Here is a 20591-nt window from a genome sequence, read left to right as displayed (position 1 = left end):
CTTATCTTGATGATATTGCTGTCTTTAGCTCCACCTGGCAGGATCACCTGATCCACCTTGAAGGCTCTAGTGGCTCTGCAAAGGGCAGGCCTCACGATCAAGGCATCCAAATGCCAGATAGGGCAGGGCACTGTGGTGTTCTTGTTGGTGGAGGCCTTTGCTGTGGTTTGGTCCCTGAAGAAGTTGAGGCCTTACCTGTTTGGTACTCACTTCCTGGTTCAAACTGACCACAGACTTCTCAGGTGGCTAATGCAAATGAAAGGGGAAAATCCAAAACTACTAAGGTGGTCCATCTCCCTACAGGGAATACACTTTTTAAACTGGAACACCGACCAGGGACTGCCCATACCAATGCAGATGGACATTCAAGGTTCTTCCACTTAGACAAATGAAGACTCTATAGGGCAAGGTTAGTCTCATCACCTTTTGTTGGGGGAGGGGGAGGGGTTGTGTGAGATAGTGCCATCTTTCTTGCATGGTATGCCCCCACTTTTTTCTGAATTGCTGATGTACTTTGAGTGTGCCCTGGGCTCCTGCCAATCAGGTGCTCAGGGCCTGTGTTCCTTCCCTAAAACTTCATGACAGCCTAAACCCAACTGGCATCTCTGGCCACAGGTCAGTCCCTGGTAAATGGTACCATAGGTACCCAGGGCACTCTGACCAGAGAAGGCCCCTAAGGGCTGCAGCACTTATTGTGCCGCCCTTGGAGGCCCTGTACCCTGGCGCACACACACTGCCTTTGCAGGCTGAGTGTCTTGGTGCAGAACAAAACAGTCGTCATGGCACACATCCATGTGTGCCATGCCCACAACACACACTGCCCTGGCATACCCCAGTCGCCCCTCTAGCTGGGTGCACTATGCCAGGGGTGTGGGTAAAGGCGCATGAGCCCTGTTCCCCACTACAGTACCGAGGTCCATTCCTGGGCACTAAGTGCAGTGCTGCCATTAAGAGTATATGGTGCTGGGAAGTCGTCAACACGAACTCCACTGCACCATGATGGCTACACTGAAGACTGAGAAGTTTGGTATCAAACTTCTCAGCACATTAAACCCACGCTGATGCCACTAATGACTGGTGGGAAACCCCAAGGGAGGGAAGGGGGTGTGCCAGCCTCTGCCAACCCCAGCCCTCAGGTGGGGAAGGCGAGGTGAAGCACATCTCCGGGCTCTCGCCATCTTGAAGATGGGGAGCCCTGCCCTATCAGGACTAGGCTACTGCCCCCTCCCACAGGAGAGTAGCAGGATAGGGGGTGTACCCATCCCAGGGAAGGGACCCATTGGTCCCTGCCCTTTACCTACCTGTAGCTCCCCTAGATTTAGTATTTAGGGGCACCCTGAACCTTCCTTCCTCAGATCCCGATTCCGAAACAAGCAAGAAGATCAAGAAACCAGAAGACCTGCCGTGCAGCTGCTAACAAGAGGAAGACGCCAACTGATTTGGCCCCATCCCTACAGGCCTGTCGACCCTCGAACCTGCTCCTCCTAAATCCAGGCGTCTCCAGTGGTCAGCAACCTCAAAAACCCCGGAGGACCTGACTGCCTTGTGACTCTTAAAGACTGGGACTCCCACGAGCAGTGGTTCTGCTCAAAGCAAGTAACAAGCCCCTGGTGCCAACCAGGAACCGCGACTCCTGCACACTCTGCACCCGCCAAGCCTGGCCTGTGCCGAAGTGGACCAAGACCACGAGGACATCCCCCCCCCCCCGGCGACTGTGACCCCAAATCCAGCACCCAAGGACCCACCTCGACGCTCCTGACTACGCCTGCAGTCTCAGAGCCAGGGACCCCTCCAACCGCGACCAGCTGAGGGTAAGATTTCCCGATGCGAAAAGACACCCCGGCGCCATGCGGCCCCCTGTACCCAGCTCCTGGGTGCCTACCTAACCTACAGCTTCCCAACTTACCTCTCGAAGTGGTTGTCACACCTGAAGAATCTTCGTCCCCGAGCTTGCAGCCTTTGTTCGTCACTGAGCTTCTCCATTGAAATCCATTGAGCACCCGACGGCTCAAAAGCACCCTGCACCCAGCCGGCCGAATGCCCCTGGGAGTTCAATATATATCCTAATCTACTTCCCCACTTGCCCTGAGTAAGTGACCAGGAGCCCAGCTCCCACAGCCGCGTGGCCTGCTTGCCAGCAGCCACCAATCAAAGTTCCCCTGCCCGTCATAGGATAACATTGGGCCTAACTCTCTCTGCACCCGGCTGCCCCTGTGCCGCTCAGGGTGTAACAACTGTACCTACCTGACCCTGGGAGACCCCGGAGTCTGTGCCCAGAACCTTAACTCTGCCAGTCGAGTACTTACCCAAAAGCCGATAACTCACTTTTCTTCCATAGGGTAACATTGACTGGTTTCCCTTGGAAATTCTTCTAAGTGTCGAGTTTTGAAACTTTAAAATATTCACTAAAAATTAGCCGATTAATGAAAGCGAAATTACTCACCTGCTATCAGGAGAGATCCCAGTGCTGGATCTTGGTGCCCAGCACTGACCCTGAAAAGTAATTCTAATCGTACATACCTAGAACTTGATTTTCCTCCATAGGATAACATTGCCTGGTTTTTGCCAGAAATTCTTCTAAGTGTCTATTTTTCAAACTTACAAATATTCCTTAAGCATCGTCTGTGTAACAAAAACGATTTCTTTCAACTGTTTACAGTAAATGCACCAGGGTTGAATCCAGGATCCAACCCTGAGCAACAACTGTATCTATTGCATTCAAAAGTCAATTGCCTATTGAAAGTATTTAACTAATGCATCTCATTCTGAGAAAGTATATTTTGATACCTATTGTTGGTTCTAAAGTAAAACAACCATATATTTTTATATACAAACCATTGGCCTAGAGTTCAGTTCTTGAGTGTGTGAGACCATTTGCAGACTGAGTGTGTACAGCAAATGCTTTACACTGTCCTCTGATACTGCCTTACTGCTCGACCAAGCTACCACTTTAGAGAGTAAGGTTATATCTAACTTTAGCCTCTGCCAAACCTCTCGCGACTGTGAACTCTGTGCACACTGTACCTATTTAGGAAACCGTATATTCAGAGCCACTTTCTTACAGGAAGGAGATTCTCTCTGTTTTGGATTCAATAATGTAATCTGTTAAAGCGATATCATTCCAGCTCACCTACTCAATTATACAGGGAACTTCCGGTGCACGGAAAGGTCACCTGCCCTATTAAATACCCCTTATGCTTTTGTTTGCAAAACAGTATATAGATTTTCTCTAGTGTACCTCAGTTTGTGGTCCGAAGGAGTAATTCGTTTCAGGGGACAGCACACACCATGCGTTCTCACCTCCCCGCTAGCATGAGGGTTTGCAGATAAAAGCCCCCTGCGGCTGGGTCCCTGGTGGGGGAGAAGGGGTGCGCGGCAGCCCAGCCCCCAGAGTACCACAGCCATGAAGCAAGTAATTGAGCAGCGAGGGACGGAGAAACATAGTGCGTACGGAGTTATAAAGGACACCGTGTAACGCCGCCAGTACACGATCGAGTCCGGATGAGCCGTTCGACAAGGAGACAGGGCGGTAACCAAAAAGCCTCCTTTTCAATGGGAAGCCAGCGTTTAGCATAAACGCTGACGCAACCCAATCAGAATGATGGGCGGGGCTTAAACTTAACTTCCAAAAAATCCCGATTACAAGAAGCCTCGCAGAGCGAGCAACGCATGCGCGCTGCAACACTAGGCGAGACCTAAAAAGTGTGTTGTCCTTAAAGCGGGCGCAGCGCTCAGCATGCACTTTTTTTTTATATATAAAAGTTAAGGAACGTAGCCATTGTGGTGGTATGGGTCAGCCACTTTTAAAGTTAGAGCGGCATAGCGCTGTATATGAAAAGCGGCTGCCATTGTACTATGTGGGCGCACAGCAGATACAAAACAAAGCAGCCACCATTGTCCCCATTAGTGAATAAACAAAATAGTGCTCACCTACTTATAATGCAGACCATGTAAAAAGCCAAGTAAAAGGTCCAGTTTTTATGGGAGGTAACAAATGCAGACAAGGTGGTACCAAGGGGGACTAACAAGCCTACATAGGAATCCGAAGCCAGCATTTACGAATGACAATGATGCAAGCCAATGACCAATATGGGCGGAGAGTGGGAGGGGCTTCCAGTGCATACCCCAATACAGCATGCCCCGCAGAGCATGTGCACTGCCCTTAGGCTCGACCTAAAAAAGGGATAGGCAGGTAATGCTACACAACCCTAGCTTTTAAAATGTACTGGAACTCATTGTCCATAATTTATCTTTAGAATAGATTTAGCATTATGCAGCATATAATTACTATTTATGCACGACTCTGCATCCCTTCATTATGAAATTATTTATAGTTTCTTTAACCTTGCGAAAGCAATCACCGCTTGTTTCCTTAGTGGAACAGGCCACACTTTTCAGCAGCTCAGCTATACCTGTCCATTAATTATTAAAAGGGGGTGCTATTCTGGCTTCAAGTCTTTGACACTTGGAGGATGTTCACTTTAACTGGGTCTATCCTGCTCAAGTGTTCCATATGAGTCACTTGAGCTAGGTGGGAATCTTCGCACTTGGTTGTTTGCAATGCACAGTCTTGTTTCATTACTGTAATGTCACGTCATTGTGACCATAAAGAGACCAGTAGCTGGACAAATCTAACAACCACAAAGGGGAATAGAATTCGAGGTAGTGCCCTTTGTTAGAGGTTTTCTATTTTTCGCTGTGGCACCAAGGATGCACGACAAACCCTCAGTGGCCAGCTGCTAAAGATAGAGTAGGGTAAAGGTGTGTACCCATGCCGCGGCACACCTCTACGGATTCAGAATTAAATGTTTCTAGTTCAAGTGACCCACAGCATTATTGATCTGTGCCATTAAGGACAGCATGAAGAGTGGAAACAAGCACAGCCTCAACATCATAGCTGGAGCATGTTCCAGTTTTCATTGGCGATACATGAGGGAAAAGACTCCACAAGACTTGGACGGATTGTGAACTGTGCCATGTAAGTGCAAATGTGCTCAACTTCCCACTGGTTGTGTTCCTCATTTGTAGATACCAGCCTCTGAAAGCATGAAGAGATGTTTAGTGAGCAGTCAAGCACATGCTTTTACAGGTCTTGCAGAGAGTCCCCAGCACAAATAATTTTCTTCCTTAATCATTAAATGTAATTTGAACAATCCACACATGCAGGGTGGGGATAAAACAGAAAAACGAACAAAAGTTTAACAAGAATCAGGGAACTCACCATGTCCTAGTAGTCCCAAAGAGGGACTCGTGTGGTTAAACTACCTCACAAATAATTATCATTCTTACCCTTGGCATGCCTTACCTTCCACACCTGATCCTCCTTTTGGGGCAATCACTCATCAGCCCCCTGTCACTGACATTCCCTCTTCCCCCATTCATGCCATACACTACCATATTGTCTCTTCAACTGACCACTACTCAATCCTACACTCCTGATCACTCTTTAGCATCACACCTCTACACCTGTACTCTTCTGGAACAGCATTTACTACTCAGCCTTTATCATGCAGGTAAGTACATAGTATAGGTTTTAACCTTTACCACGCATCCTTCACCAAGTGCAGGTAAGTGTATATCTTTTTTAAATGACCATTTTCTATGATATTTTAACAAAATAATTAAAGGGGGTTATAGGTAAAGTTATGCTCAAATTTCACTCGTACAAAACCATAGAAATGTAGCAGTTCTATTTACTTGAGCTAACTATAACTTACTCCCCCGCATTGCACTGCTTATGACAGCACCTATTAAATCGCTCATCACATGGTCAGTGACATCATCCAGTGATTGTGAGTATTTTCTCAAGGTTTCTGAGTGTTAAACATGTATAGTAATATACTACAAATGTTAATTTAGTAAACCTTGTGTACTAATAATGAATGATATTGTTTGTAACACATTATGTCAGTGACTGGGTGTATCCATGTGTGAGCAGCTGTCTGAGTGGCTCTATGGGGGTGTGAGTGGTTATATGGGCGAGTGGGTGGATGTATTGATATGTGGGAGGCTGTATGGATAAGTGAGTGACCGTGTGTGTAGGTGAGGGAGTGGATGTCAGTGGTGTATGGGTGAGTGTGTGGATGTTAGTGGTGTTATGGGTGAGTGAGTAGATATGTTAGAGACTGTAAAGGTATGTGATGGGGTGTGCAAGTGGCTGTATTGGCGAGTGTGTGGGTGCATAAGTGTTATATGGGTGACTGAGCGAGTGTGATTAGGTGTATGAGTAAGTGTGAGTGGCTGTATGGGTGAGTGTGCTCGTGTTAGTGACTGGGTGAGTAAGTAAGTGTATTAGTGTATTTGAGTAAGTGAGGGGGTGTTTGAATGGCTGCATGCATGTGTTAAGGGTTGTGTGAGTGGCTCTATGGATTAGTGAGTAGGTTTGTGAGTGCTTTAATTAGGTCTGTGAAAGCGTATGAGTTGTGTGAGTGGGTGTAGGAGACTTTCTAGGGGGCTGTGAATGGGGGTGAGTGGTTCTGTGGATGTCATGAGTGACATCATTTGAGATGTCTTCAGAGATGTCATGAGTGATGTAATATGTGAGGTCATAAGCAGTGCATTGCAGGGGCGTAAGTTGTAGTTCGCTCAGGTAAATAGAACTGCTGACTTTCTATGGTTTTGTACAAGTGAAATCTCAGCCGAACTATAACATCCCTGTAACCTTTTGGTTTTTTTTAGTGAATTTCTGAAACTTTTTACATTTTCTTTCCTAGCTGCACCTGTTAACTTTGAGAGTGGGTGTGTGAGTGGCGGTATGGGTGTGTGAGTGGCGGTATGGGTGTGTGAGTGGCGGTATGGGTGTGTGAGTGGCGGTATGGGTGTGTGAGTGGCGGTATGGGTGTGTGAGTGGCGGTATGGGTGTGTGAGTGGCGGTATGGGTGTGTGAGTGGCGGTATGGGTGTGTGAGTGGCGGTATGGGTGTGTGAGTGGCGGTATGGGTGTGTGAGTGGCGGTATGGGTGTGTGAGTGGCGGTATGGGTGTGTGAGTGGCGGTATGGGTGTGTGAGTGGCGGTATGGGTCTGTGAGTGGCGGTATGGGTCTGTGAGTGGCGGTATGGGTCTGTGACTGGCACTGGGCCTGTGAGTGGCACTGGGTCTGAGTGGGGCTGAGTAGGTCTGTGAGTGGTTCTTGGAGTCTGAGTGGGTGTGCAGGTAGGTGCCTGTGTGGGTCTGTGACTGGGTTTGTGAGTGGTGGTATGGGACTGTGGGTGGGTGTGTTAGTGCCAGTGTGTCTGTGAGTGATTGTGTGAGTGGTGCTATGGATTTTGGGCATTTGCATACTTAGGGTATTTAAAAGGGAGAACCATGGACTTAGCAGTCAGGAGACCAGAAAGAAACCACTCGTCAGTCACTACAGATCAGGTTGCGCCTATTAGATCACTGATATTTGTAAGTGCTTCCAGCTGAGGTTTAATTTCTGTGACCTGCACACCTGGGCCAGACTGGAACCTCATTTCTTCCCACATGAGTCTCCAGCTTTGCAGAAAACATCTACCTAACTGGAATACTTTCATCTGATTAATTAGTAAGTGCTTCCTTTTTGGATAAATGTCTCATGCATATTCTGCACTACAGCTGCGTTAAGAGCACATGGAGTAATGTTTCCAGTGACCTTGTCAGCATGTTATTTCGACAATATGATTGTTCCTTGCGCGTCTTCCTCCACAAATCTGTTATAACGTGAATCCTCGCCCTGAGGAGATGACTAGTATATAAAGAGGTCAATCTCCACCAAACAGGGGCACTTCCTCTTGACTAAATTAAGTAAGTGCTTTGTTGTTTGGTGAAGATGTCCTCGTATTACTCTGCATCAATAAAGTGTCACCAAAATCTATTTTGTATCTCGCGCGGGCCTTTTGCTAGACTATCCAACAACGTGGAAAAAGGCGTGAAGACTTTTTATCGTACTAAGGAATACCGGGAGGGGGCCAAACGGCCCCCCCCAAGCCTATTTCGACCCTGGCAATCCCATCCCCCACGGCCAGGCCTTTTTATGCTGGGTGCCCTGGAGCCCAGAGAGTGGACCAAGTCTGCACCGTTTGGGACTGCGGGAGAGTCTGAATGACCTCCGTCCCTGCTGACTCCCCTTCTCCAGCGGAAGCCGGATCTGCTCCCACACACTGGGAGCAGCTAAACATGCAGCTCCCTCTGTGTGGGAGCAATCCTTTCGTCTGTTTCCTTGCCCGCAAGACATCGGGCAGGGAAATAGTGGAAAACTCCTCTCCCAGCAAGCAGGAGGAGTTTGACAGCTCACGCTTGCTGGGAGCAGAGTTTGTGTTTGCTCTGACTTGGCGGGAGCTGTAGTCAAAGCAAACAGTTATTTCCTGGGGGTGGGCACCACAGGACTTAGTCAGCCCTAGGGAGTGACGGTCCCCAGGGGCATATATATGGCCTGGAGTGGGGACAAGGCCCCCCTTCTTTTAAAGAAAAGTTATTGGTCCAAGGCAGGGCCAACAACTCCTATTAACCTTCGGTAAATTCCACACACTGCCGATTGCTGAGAGGTCTTCAAAGGCCATGCCCCCTTTCTCCACCACTCTGAAAATGCACATACTCGTGCACTACTGGTTGAGGGATGAAGTGTACTTTACTCCTGAGGGTCCTTGGGGGGTCAACGACTCCATGTTACCTCCAGTAAGTCCCACACAGCTGGATTGCTAAGAGGTTGTCAGAGGTCACACACCCTTTTTCCACCACTCTGCAAACACATCTCCTTGTGCACTACTGGTTGGAGGAAGAAGTCCACTTTAGTCCTGACACCCTCAGGAGTAAAGTGGAATTCATTCCCCAACCAGTAGTGCACCAGGAGCTGCATTTGAAGAGTGTAAGAGAAAGGGGGCAGGGCTTCCAAAGCCATCTCAGCAATCCCGCTATCTGGGACTTACTGGAGGTAACAGAAGGGGTTTCCTGGCATCCAAGGGACTTCATCACGCGTTTGCAGAGTAGTGTCGAAAGGGGCAGGGACTCTGGTGAGTTGCCTGTCCTGCATGCTTTTAGTTTTTTACGGGAGGAGGGCTGTGTAGCCCCCATCCCCTGGGCCAGTTTTAATAGGAGAGGAGGGCGCGGGCTCCCCCTCTCAGGACAATTTCGGCCCTGGGGATGCTATGCAATCATCTGAATTCATCAAATCTTCTTGTCCACAACCTAGGAGGTGCACACACACCTAGTTTTCTTTTTTAACACTATGGATATGTTAATATTGCTCTTACTATATTTTATCTTGCTAATTTTGTTCTATAGAAATAGGGTCCATAACCAATTTTGGATCTCTGTGCAGTCAGAACCTGCATTCTACCAAAAATGTATAGTTTGAAGCTCAGCAGTATGGGAAAGGTCCCTCATCAAAGAGGGTGTGCACCTTCTAATATAAATATATGATTGTGTATGAGTATAGGAATCTGAATTCATATTTTTTAATTTCATTCTACAATAGTTTATCGCTGTTTCTTTATACATTTCACTTCATATTTAAAAGCTGTTGCCAAGCTTGTTAGTTTTCGCTGTTGCTGGTGGAATGGCTAGATCTTTTTTCTGCATGTCAAAATATTACAATGTACTTCTGATTGTAAATATATTCAAAATTTTAAAAGCTGAAAAGGGGTGAGTTGCAACGTGCAATCAAATTCCACTTGAGGTTTTTAGCAGTATTTTTTCTCCTTACCATCGAAAAACGAAACCAGAGTTTTTCCTTAAATGTTCTGTTTCTCTTTCATTTATTCCCTCAGGAGCAGCTCCAAATGCGCTACGGCAGCCATATCTTTGGCTGACCATTATAATTACAGTAGCAGTTTGTCTGTTTCCAGTTGTGGCAGGGCGCTTCCTGATAAAGACAATCTGGCCTTCTGAAGGGGACAAAGTAAGTTGAAACACAAACTTTCTGCTTTCCGCAAGATATGCATTTTGCATTAAGACCCTACAATTGAATGACATGTTATGCATCATCCTGCCATCTAATTGCTAGACTGAGAAAAGCATCTGGTTAGTATGGTTTAAGCATAGCACAGTTTTCTATCAGTTATAACTGTGACAGTCTCAAAGAAATTTAATGGCGAATAGGTAACTGAGGAGGGAGCCCTTTAGATAAGCATGATAGCAGGTGACAGGCTCTGTGGACAGATGATACAGAGAGCGTATAAATAGGAACTCAAAATTCAAAGTAAATTACAAGCAGGGAGATGAGTGATTGGAAGAGGAGCAGGGAAAACTAAAGCAATACAAAATACAGTGACACTGTGCAAAGCAACTTAAATGCAAACCAAACCGCTAGTAGACCAGGGGCGTGAGAGAGTAGGGAGTTTGAGGAAAGGGAATTATAAAGCCATAAACGATATTAACACTGTAATGCTCTAAAACACGGGAAACCTAGCTTTAAGAAATCGGATGATTATTCGGGCTGCGTGACTACCACCTCTGGAAACAATCACAACCATTCTCAGGGTGACTCCTTAGAGCCGCTAAATTAAACTGAGCTCAGCCCCCTTGTAACTATGGCTCAGAGCGGACAGGTTTAAGGTAGTGCAATGTGTAAAGGAATTATGCAGTGGCAAAACAGTTATAAAGTCAAAATACAAACCAACAAAAATAAATCCCAACACAAATTCGAAAAATAGGATAATATTTAATAAACACAGTGGCAGCAAACTGGCAAACCAGGGGAACTGAAGTTATGAATGTTTAAAGTGGGGGACATTAGCAACAAAAAAGCACTAAGTGCCACACTAAGTGCCAAGGGTAGTTACTGTAGACTGGGACCTAGGCGCTATTTGAGGCTGACCACTGTGTGTCCTGGTCAAAGATTTTACCTTATGGGTTAGTCTTTTAAGCCCCAATCCACCACAGGAGAATACTTCTAAAGCCCCACAGGACCTGTGTGGAGGCACTTAGAGACTTGCAAGGTGTCAGGCAGAGGCCAACAGCAGGGTCCAGTCCAGGACCAGTTGCCACTGGTCAGCTGGGTACTGCCAGGAAAAGGCCTCTTGTTGCATGCTGTGTCCCTGTAGCTGGAACAGGTGGTCAGCCTTATGATCATTGGAAATCGCTTCTTTGTCATGGGTACAAGATGGAGCAGGTCCAGTGCTTCAGGGCTCCCCTCCGGTCCCAGACTGTTCTGAAGAGGGAGCTAGTGGGTAGGGACTATTCCTGGCCATGCCCTAACCAATCGGGTAAAAGTTCCCAGGCTAACCCCACCCACTTTGGGCATTTTCAAGGTGGTGAAAATTTTCAGCCGCACTAATCATGGGCTCTGAGGTCTGCGGTGTGTTGGGAGTGTGCTATAGAAATCCTAGGGTCCTCCTACATCTAAGAAAGTTTTAGGCATCCTCTGTACCCACTATAACCCTAGAGACAGAACTCTGGTAGGGCAAAAGCAGATCCCTTCAGAAACAAGACACTGGATCCACCAGAATGGTTGTAACATCCTGTACTCTTCCTCTTTCAATGGTGCCCTTAGAGTTGAATGTGAACCCTGCAGAATTGTTGAGCAGGATTTTTCACCACCTACAGATTCCTTCCCTGGCATGTTCTGTGGGGTATAGAGAAGTAATCTCTGCCTAAACAGGTCCACTTATTGTTTGCTTTTGAGAAGCATTTCACACCTACTTTTTTTGTTGTTTTCACACCTACAGTTTTTTTTTTTTGACAGTCTGAATTGCAGTTTTTACACTGCTGCATTCAGGCCACATTGATATACCTCAGGCTATGTTTGCACTGCCACTGTAGTGGATGGCACAATAGGTGCTGCAGTCCTTCAGAGTACATACAGGTTCTGGAAACACCTTGTACCATATACTAGGGACTTCTAGGTAAGTTAAATATGCCAATTCAACCATATTTAAAAGTGGGGGCACGGGCACTTTACTACTGGTTAGTAGTGGTTAAAATGCACTAAAGCCAGCAAACATATATGGTTGAACAAAAGATGAATAATCCATGGGGTTACCCAGAAAAGGTTGGATTCCTACATGAATCCTAATGATGAACAGCTGCAGGCAGGTGCGGTGCTGCTCAGGGATTCATCCAGCACGTTCGAGAGCTTAGGGTCACTTATCAACTATGATCCACTTTCTCTAAGGCAGCCTATTCTCTATTTCTTAGAGAAATAGCACAATATACAATATTAAGGAAGTCTTGTGTTATGTACCTAAATAGGCTCTTTAAGCGCTAAATAGCAGCCAACTCTGCTTCCCTAGATTGATGCATTAGGTTGTTTGCAGTGGTGTAACACGGGCCTCTGAAGCTCCTGTGGGGCAAGGGGGCCCACCAACCCTTCAAGGTGGCCCTCTTCAGTCCATGGTCCATGCACATCTTTGAGACTCGGGGGGGGGGGGGGGGGTGTCATCATTTTCCGTTACACCACAGGCTTTGGTTTGTGTGATAGGTCTATGTTCCTCTGGGAATTCTGGTTATTGCGTCTTGGTGTATTTTTATGTTTCTACACAGGGATCAGTATATGGTCTACCTATGGTAACGCATCAAAATAACTTAACAGTGAGGGAAGGGCATGCCTGGACTACACTAAATGTGTAAGTGGAGTCATTGTTGGGCACATCTCTCTTGAGTTGCTTTCATCCAGAGATAATGTAAGGAAAGACTCACTCGATCTACACTCTGATTGCAATAAGTAGAACTGATGTATTTATTTCCCATTTTATAGAGTGCACTACAGGTTTTCATGGCCTCGCAGCACTCTACAAAAAACCTGCCGGCACAAACTAAGCAACAGGAAGACCTTATTACAAGAAAATACAGTTGCAGTCAGGGTACCTAGAGTAAATTAACAGTATAAACAAGTCTGTGTTAAGAATACTGTGATTAGAGCCAGGGAGGATCAATAGTTGTTACTTGGCAATCTCTACACAGCGTTAACAATGTAAACATAATGTACCATAGATTATGTAGGGCTGCAGGAATAGTAGACTCCAATTTTTAAATGTTTAATAATAAAGATCAAAGAAGAAACTGAGCCGTGGAGGACATTAAGTATCTTTTTTGAAAATGGAGTAAAATAGATTTTGTAGATAGAGATGGATCCTAATATCCGTCCTGCTCCCGCGATCAGCCGGCGTGGTGGAGTAGGTATGAGCTCTATCCTTTACTATATCTGAGCCGTTTATTCCAGTCTGCCATGTCATTTGAGCCCACATTTGTCTGCGTCTGTCACCTATGAGTGAGAGGGGCCATATATCCTTAAACAAATCCATAAGGATTAGAAGAGATGCACTGCATGCGATTTTAAATTGTGTTCATTTCAGTGTCAGTGTAGCCGTGTGATGGGCATCCGTTCCGCCGTCCTTTCCACCTCCTTCCCGCTTTCAGAGACTACGGCTGAGTGGTATCCATCCTACATCATGCTTCCCTTATGTGCGTTTTCTCTTTTGGGGCTCGGATTCTTTCATGCCTGGCCGTGTCCAGTTAAATCAGCCTATTCGTTACCCTCTCGGATCTACTTGGAGGTGGCTTCATTTTTCCCAGCAATGCCGAGTCCAGCAGGATAACCCTTTTCTTGCTTATGCGATGTTCTGTAATTTCTAGAATACTGTTTTCTGCCTCGTCTTACCCCCACAACCCCGCCGCACTCCCAGGCCATCCATGGCTAATGTTTTCACCGGTGTCCCTGAAGCAAAGGACATGGAACAGATGAGCAGATCAGCTGGCCGTGAGCCCCTTCCAGTCTCCTGTGATCAAGGAACCCTTTACTTACTAGGGTTACTCAGCACCCGCCTCCCCTCAGACTGCATAAGTGACTTTTCTTCTTCAAAGTCTACCAAGAATCATGTTTATTTTTGTAATGATGTATGGTAATGGCGCATGGCGTACCCCGCGCGTCTACCACAGGCTATCTGTGGATGAGTGCAAGACCTGTTGTCCAAACTGATTCTGGGAAAACCCAAACAGACCAAATCCACAGCCGGTTGTTGGGCATGCAGCGAGTTCTAGCTGCCTCTGGGTTATAGCCCCCTAGAAACCGTCTGCTATATGAAGTTGGCACAAGAGGCCATGGTTTGGAGCTGCCACTTTGGATCTACAAGAGTGCATCAAGTTGATTTCCTAAGAATCCTTAGCAAAATAGAACAAACCACAAACTAAGTAGCCGCTGTGCTAAAATAGTTAGTCAACCCTGTGGTGCAGTTGTTTTAGCCTGCTGTTGATGGCACCCTAGGAGACGGAAGTAGAATGCTTTATGAGGTGGGATCTGCTCTAAAACATTAGGAAACGGATAAGTCCCCCGGTGTGGGCCATTGCTTGCAAACCTGCACGGTTCCTGCCCAAGACCGAAGAGTATCACTCGCTACCCGGCCTGGTCCAAGGCGCATTGCTCCATGAAAGATTGTGTTGCAGAATCTCTTGCAGTCTCTCCTGGGTGAACAGCTACCAGTGTGTTCCACAGTGTGTAAAATGAGGGGAAGATCTCAAGACAAGTTATTACTTTTTTGTGGGTTGCCCAATATGCTTTTCCTCACTTGGGGCCTAATTATAACTTTATTTTTATGGCCAAAGTACTTGCAGGGCCTCCTAACACTTTGTTTCTTAATGGCCATCACCACCCCCCAGGCTGCATAGGTCACTGCACCCTGCCTTCGCTTGGGAGACTGCTTTCCTTACGACGAGTTGCACAAATGGCGCATTATCCCAGTTTCCTGGCCATTTCATGACACTGTTTCCGCTGAGTTACTGACTCCTTGGAAAACTGGCCCACCATCAGGGAACAGATCATTTTCTGAGGCACTCGTAGTATTTACCTTTCTTGCTGGATTCTAAACTTGCTAAAAAAGAAGAGGAAAAGTGTTATTTGGTATTTTGGGTGTAAACCTTTACTGCTGTGTCCAGCTAGGCTATTTCAATAATATATTAGGCAATACAGTAGTAGAATTTTGTGTAGATATACGAAATCCGATTAATACTTGGTATCAGATTTAGATTTTATGGTATGTATTAAAGTATTTAGTGCTTACTGACTTATGTAATTGTTTTTAGATTCAAAGGGCCCGTAAGAAATATAAGCCTGAAGAAGTTGAGTGGAAACCGAAGGAAACCGTTTTGCGGAGGGGGAACGCAGCGCGACGCTCTGCGTACGCTTTTTCGCATCAACGTGGATATGGCGATCTCATTGCTTCAGGACGCAGCATCCCCAAGAAACGAGCCACGTTGGATGCAGTTTTGGGCCCGAGCGCTGCAGAAATAATGCAGTCTTCTAAGAGCACAAGTTGATTTGATTCAACAGCTTCCATCCCACGTTATTTTTATTGTTCGGATTGTACAAGCAAAGATGTAAATATTTTTTATGGAGAAGATTTTTTCTCAGGATTTTTAATGAAAAATAATAATGTTGATGAAGTTTTGAAGGCATCACAACTCTTCTAACAAGATCACTTGGTGGACACTATGGAACAATAAATATGCCAAGAATGGGGGTTTTAATGTTTATAGGTTTGAGGTAAAGTTTAATTGTACTGGAAGTTTTCTGGTATTTGTGGCAGTTAATCTTGGTGGTAATAACTTTTATCAAACTAAAAGAAAAAGTTAAGTGGTATAATGGGGACAAAGGGAATACCAATCTTTGAGTCTAGGACACCATAATCAAATAACGTTTAAACCACGCAGTCCAAGTAAATATTGCAATGGAAGAGATTCTGGTTTCTGTATTTATCAACCACCTTTGTGCACCCCAGCACTCTATTTAAATTTGTTTAAAAACCTTCGGTGTTTTTCATGATCACATATTTATAGCAGATGAATATTTTCATACAAGTATGTTTCTGTACCTTTTTGGGTCTTCCATGGCAACACAATGGTCTAAATGGCTTTGTACCACTTCCGTATTACCTTGAATTCTATAGATTCCTTTTAAATTGTAGTTTATTAGTTTCTCCTTTTCTCGTCTTGTAAAGAAACCCTTCGTCAGCACGGAGGCTGTATTTAATTCCAATTGCATAGGGCACCAAACCATTTTCTAGAGTAAAAGCAGTTCTGCTTGATTATAAGCTTCAAACATGCATGCAAGATAGTTGTATGTTACAGAAGGGCTGATTGCAAGGGTAATAATCGTTAGTGGTGATAGGTCTCCATGTGTTACTGTAGGTCTACTATGGAGTATTTACATGCGCTACAGGAGTCCTCACAACTAAATGTACTCGTGTAAAATTGAGATTGCATATTACTTGGTGACACTTTAAAGCAACCCTGGAAAATGTCCAGTGAATATGTACATGTGAAATGATGTAGTATATCAGAATGAATACGTTTTACCTTTCTTTTTAAGTAGCGTATTCTTATTTAATTGTTTTATTGTGCCAACATGTGTTGATGTTGGGCCTGGAAAACGGATCAAAATTCCTTTCACACTCTGGTGAACAAAATTGTTCCCTACAACTCAGAGTTTAAGGTACGTTTCTTTTGATTGTTTGCTCTCTTCTCCAGCTACTCACAGGCTAAAATGGAAACCTATGCAAACAGAATACAACGGAAAATCGATCTTTTTAGCAGCCAACAAATGACCTCTTTTGCTAGCTAGAGCATGTCTAGTCTACAGTATGTGGGGGATATAATTTCTTCAGCTTGCAGAGAAAGATGGGCTTCAGATGGCTTGAAATCAGGACATTTACCAATGCAATCTCTGCACCTTTCCTTCCTTTTCCACCGTGCCACTAAGTCCAGGGATGCTTTAAAACTAGGTTTGTCTAAGGGGGTAAAAAGTCCACATTTTGACTGTGGAATTGTTAGTTGTCCTTGGCTACTAAAATGCACGTGCCTAGGTATAGTTTTATTTAAAGCGGCAAAAGCACCTTATTGGAATGAGTTGGTAACATGTTCATTTGTGTTTGGTTGTTGTCATCGAACCAAGGACTGGCGGTTTCTCTACAGCGGGTGCACTGGATGCCCTTAAACCAACATTCCGTGCAGGGCACTTTCCATTGCTAAAAGTGATAAATTCAATTACAACATTAAATGGGAACAAGTGCAGAGTGATCCCTAGATTGTATTCCAAATGTTAATGACCTGAGACATGAGAGGTTGGATGCACATACAGACTTGGGAATAGATTCATAGTGATTTTTTCCTTGGGGATAAAATAGTTAATACTACTTACTAAATGTAATTAATACTTTGGTAAAACACTGTGTATCACTGAAAGATGTTCTTTAATAGTTTAAAATGTATGATTTTCTCGAACTGACACCTAGCTTACCTATCGAGCTGTAACATGTTTACCCTTAAATTCACGCTACACAGTTATGATTTATTTTTCGAATATCTATTTTGAAGAAAACTGCATAGTTATTGAGTACATTAAAATTGTGGATAATCCGACAAGATGATACTGTGTGATTAGGATTACCGTGGTATCTGTACATCGACCAGATCCATCTGTGATTTTAAAAGCTTTAAACTACAACAAGCGCAGCTGTTTGCTCTGCTCTGTGCAGGCGTTTTTGAGTAAAAATAGTGAGATAATGGCCCACTGCCTTACCGGAAGCAGCGGCTGCTGATGCTAGAGTACTTCCGAGGGAAACTCCAGGTCACCAATTACCAATCCTTCCCAATGGGTCCAGTTGCTAGCATACGGGTTTGCACATATGGTTAATTTGCATAGAGGCAATTATAATGGATTCCAGTTACATATCGTAATTACTTGTAGGTGTCTAGTGGTGTTCAAATGATTCGGTCAATATCAAACCAGAAACATTCCCCTTATTTATTTCCCCTGGATAAATATAAATCCAGTGTCGATAAAAAGAAGTTTGGAAGTTGGCTCAAGCAGTAACAGTAACTGGAATTTACACCAGGGATGTCCACTCCATGGCAATATTATTAGATTTTAGCTAAACACAACCACAGAAAGATCCACCTGTTGAGCTATTTTTGATAACTGCTGGTTAATCTTAACATGCAAAATTGTAAAATGTATTTTGTAATAATAAAATTAACGTTGCCATATGCTGACACCGACACAAGGTGGCAGCACTGCCCTATTATATTATGGTTGAATTTCTGCAACCTCCAGAGTTCAGTATTTTTCTGAACCTGCTCTTGAGTCAGCTTTACAAATTAATAAAACATTTCTATTTAAACTCTTGTTGTTTAATATGTTATTACCCTTAGGATAATTAATGTGGTATCTATATCAGCAGTGACATCAATGAGGAGACCGTTGTGCAGAAAGAATCCAAATACTTGGGTGCCTTAGAAAGGGACACCGAATCAACGTCTAAGTGATGTGACAATATACTGACTGAATTCGTATTGGTGTGTTTGGGTATGCACGTGTTTGTTTAATTTCCGTGTATGTAGGCTTTTTGATCATCAGATTTAAGTATCTCCGTTTTTGTTTTGCCTCACTACATATGTTCGTCTAAATTTTTGTTTTTCATCTTACATTTACCGATCTCTTTCTAGTAAGGTGCATACGTGTAAATGTGTTGTGCTGTACATAACAGCAATCCCTATTACTTCCCATAAGACCCCTCTCTCTCCCCTTGTCTTTGTCTGTGTTGGGGTCAAAACCCCATGCACAGCTTTGAAAACCCATGCTGTCCTATTGTTCACACCTTTGTCTAATTAGCCCTGCCTTTTCCTTCAGAGGCTCGACGAACAAGTGAGTCCACTGAGGAATGCTCATCTTTATATTGGGCTGCTCCTCACCTGCACTGATGATCTGTAACCCTGCTCTGTGAGTCAACGCGGCTACTGCGTATTCACCATCATTGGTCCCCAAGCCGTGCTACTTCTTAACTAGCTGAGGAACATGGCCTGAAAAGGCAAGATGCTGGATGTACCGCAGGAAGGTGCCTGCCTGCAGCCCTCTAAAAATCTGCAATAGTTCTTTGGTCATGGGTAAAATACATTGCAATTGCTGAGGCTCTGTGGTGGCATCTACAAACCTATTGAGTTGCCTGCCGACACCGTATTCGAGGTGAAACTGAAGGAGTGTACAGCGGCGTAACTATAGGACTCCCGTCTGATTCACTAGACTCCTCACACCGTGCCCTTTTAAACCGGTTTCACAAAACAGAAGTAGACTGCTTTGGATTTTTGCATCTACATTCTCCTATTTCCCTCATTTCAGTATAAACTTGACTTTGGCTTTCCTCCAGTTTGATGTTGCTGTTTTTCTTATTCTTCAATTCCTTGCTGACAGCTTCTTTTTCTCACAAATTGTCCCACCCCTTGATGAAATATATCCAAAACCTTTAATGACAAGACCACTCAATACACCAATTGATATTATTACCGGGGTTAGGATTGGCTTGTGGACTCCTTCGCCTACATTTCCAAACTGCTCATCCACCTTTACAAATCCTCTACCAATTGAAGTGGCCAGAAAAGCTATTCCTTCCCATGTAGTAGTCTCCTCTAACTCTTAGACTTCAGGAGTGATATTAGTTATGTTAATCACAAACTGTTCACCTGGTTATTCACTTTAGGTATACATTCACAGCATTGTGGTGAAGGAAGCATGCAACAAACTCTGCCTTCTTGTGTTAGTAGCATGTCTAATACAAGGTGATTTTGCATGATCATGCCTCTCTCACCAACTAATTCTTTGTTAATGGCTGTTGGTGCCCCTACTCTGTTAGTAGCAAGCCTAGGCAACAAATTTTTTTTTCTCATCTTCTCATTGTTCACGGCTACTCCAACAAAGTATTAAAGCACCAAATATATCTCCCAGCACCAGTTCAAAGCTACGCCTGCTATCTTAAATAAGTAGCGTTCCCTCAACTCAACTCGTATGCATGGTATATTGTTGGAAGGGCTGAAGCCACATGGCCACTTGGCACTGAGTGACATGGTAACCGAAACTATGAAGATTTACTACAAAGGTAATATGTTCCTCTTATACCAGCTATCTGCCCCATCAGTGCTGGATCCCTCACCAAATAAATCTGGCCACCATCTCTCCGACCCACCCTTTCTGCATTCTTGTACCCTTCTCTTTGCGAATGACACTTTTCCTCTTTGCCAAATCCGAAGTTTAACCTTCGACGTATTTCTGCCTTTTCAACCTTTGCTTTCCCTGACTTGCACTTCATCACTTCTTTTGCACCTTCCCTCTCCTTCTTTATTCTTTAGTTAAGTTCATCTATAAAAATCTTCCAGCATGGTTACATTTTCCATGAGAGCTTCTTGCACTTGTGTTAGTCGTGTTAGGTTGAAAATAAGGTTGGAAATACTTCATCCGGTATTCTTTTTCTCACCTTTCTATATGCTTTTGAGATTCGAGAGATAGGTTTAGTCATCCATATGTACATGTTTGAAGACGTAATGATGGGTGCTTTCTGTAAAGGTGATTCATAATCGGAATAAAACAGTTTGCTGGTGTTCTGGTGATAAAACAAATTCAAAAACACACTACAGGACAATAAATATGACAAACGATGTAAATAAGTAGCACCCTCAGCTGCAGAGGCAGTTCAATAAGAATATACGTATGTTTTTTACTTTCATTAACCTTGCGTGTTCTGCTAACATTTGATAATAAACATTGTAACTCAAGATGCTCTTAGAATTTGCCTTGTGTGTTAATCTTCCTTCTCTTTACTAGCATCTGATTTAATGTATTCTTAGGTGAGGCATATCCATCCATCCATCCATCC

At 44.5% G+C, this 20591-nt stretch overlaps 1 protein-coding gene across 2 annotated transcripts in view; it reads left to right on the top strand.

Moving 5' to 3' along the window:
- Positions 1 to 18068, top strand: part of ATP8B1 (ATPase phospholipid transporting 8B1) — a 546944-nt gene extending 528876 nt beyond the window's left edge. For both annotated transcript variants that reach the window (XM_085630200.1, XM_085630201.1), the window contains exons 27-28: positions 9726 to 9856; positions 14974 to 18068. In XM_085630200.1, the coding sequence (XP_085486326.1) occupies positions 9726 to 9856; positions 14974 to 15207 (365 nt within the window). In that variant the 3' untranslated portion in view covers positions 15208 to 18068. The remainder of the gene's footprint in view (positions 1 to 9725; positions 9857 to 14973) is intronic.
- Positions 18069 to 20591: the final 2523 nt, after the last annotated feature.

This window comes from Triturus cristatus, chromosome 2_1 (genome assembly GCF_964204655.1).
Source record: "Triturus cristatus chromosome 2_1, aTriCri1.1, whole genome shotgun sequence".
Classification (NCBI taxonomy): domain Eukaryota; kingdom Metazoa; phylum Chordata; class Amphibia; order Caudata; family Salamandridae; genus Triturus; species Triturus cristatus.
Note: the sequence above shows the minus strand (reverse complement) of the source record. Positions and strands in the feature narration are given on the sequence as shown.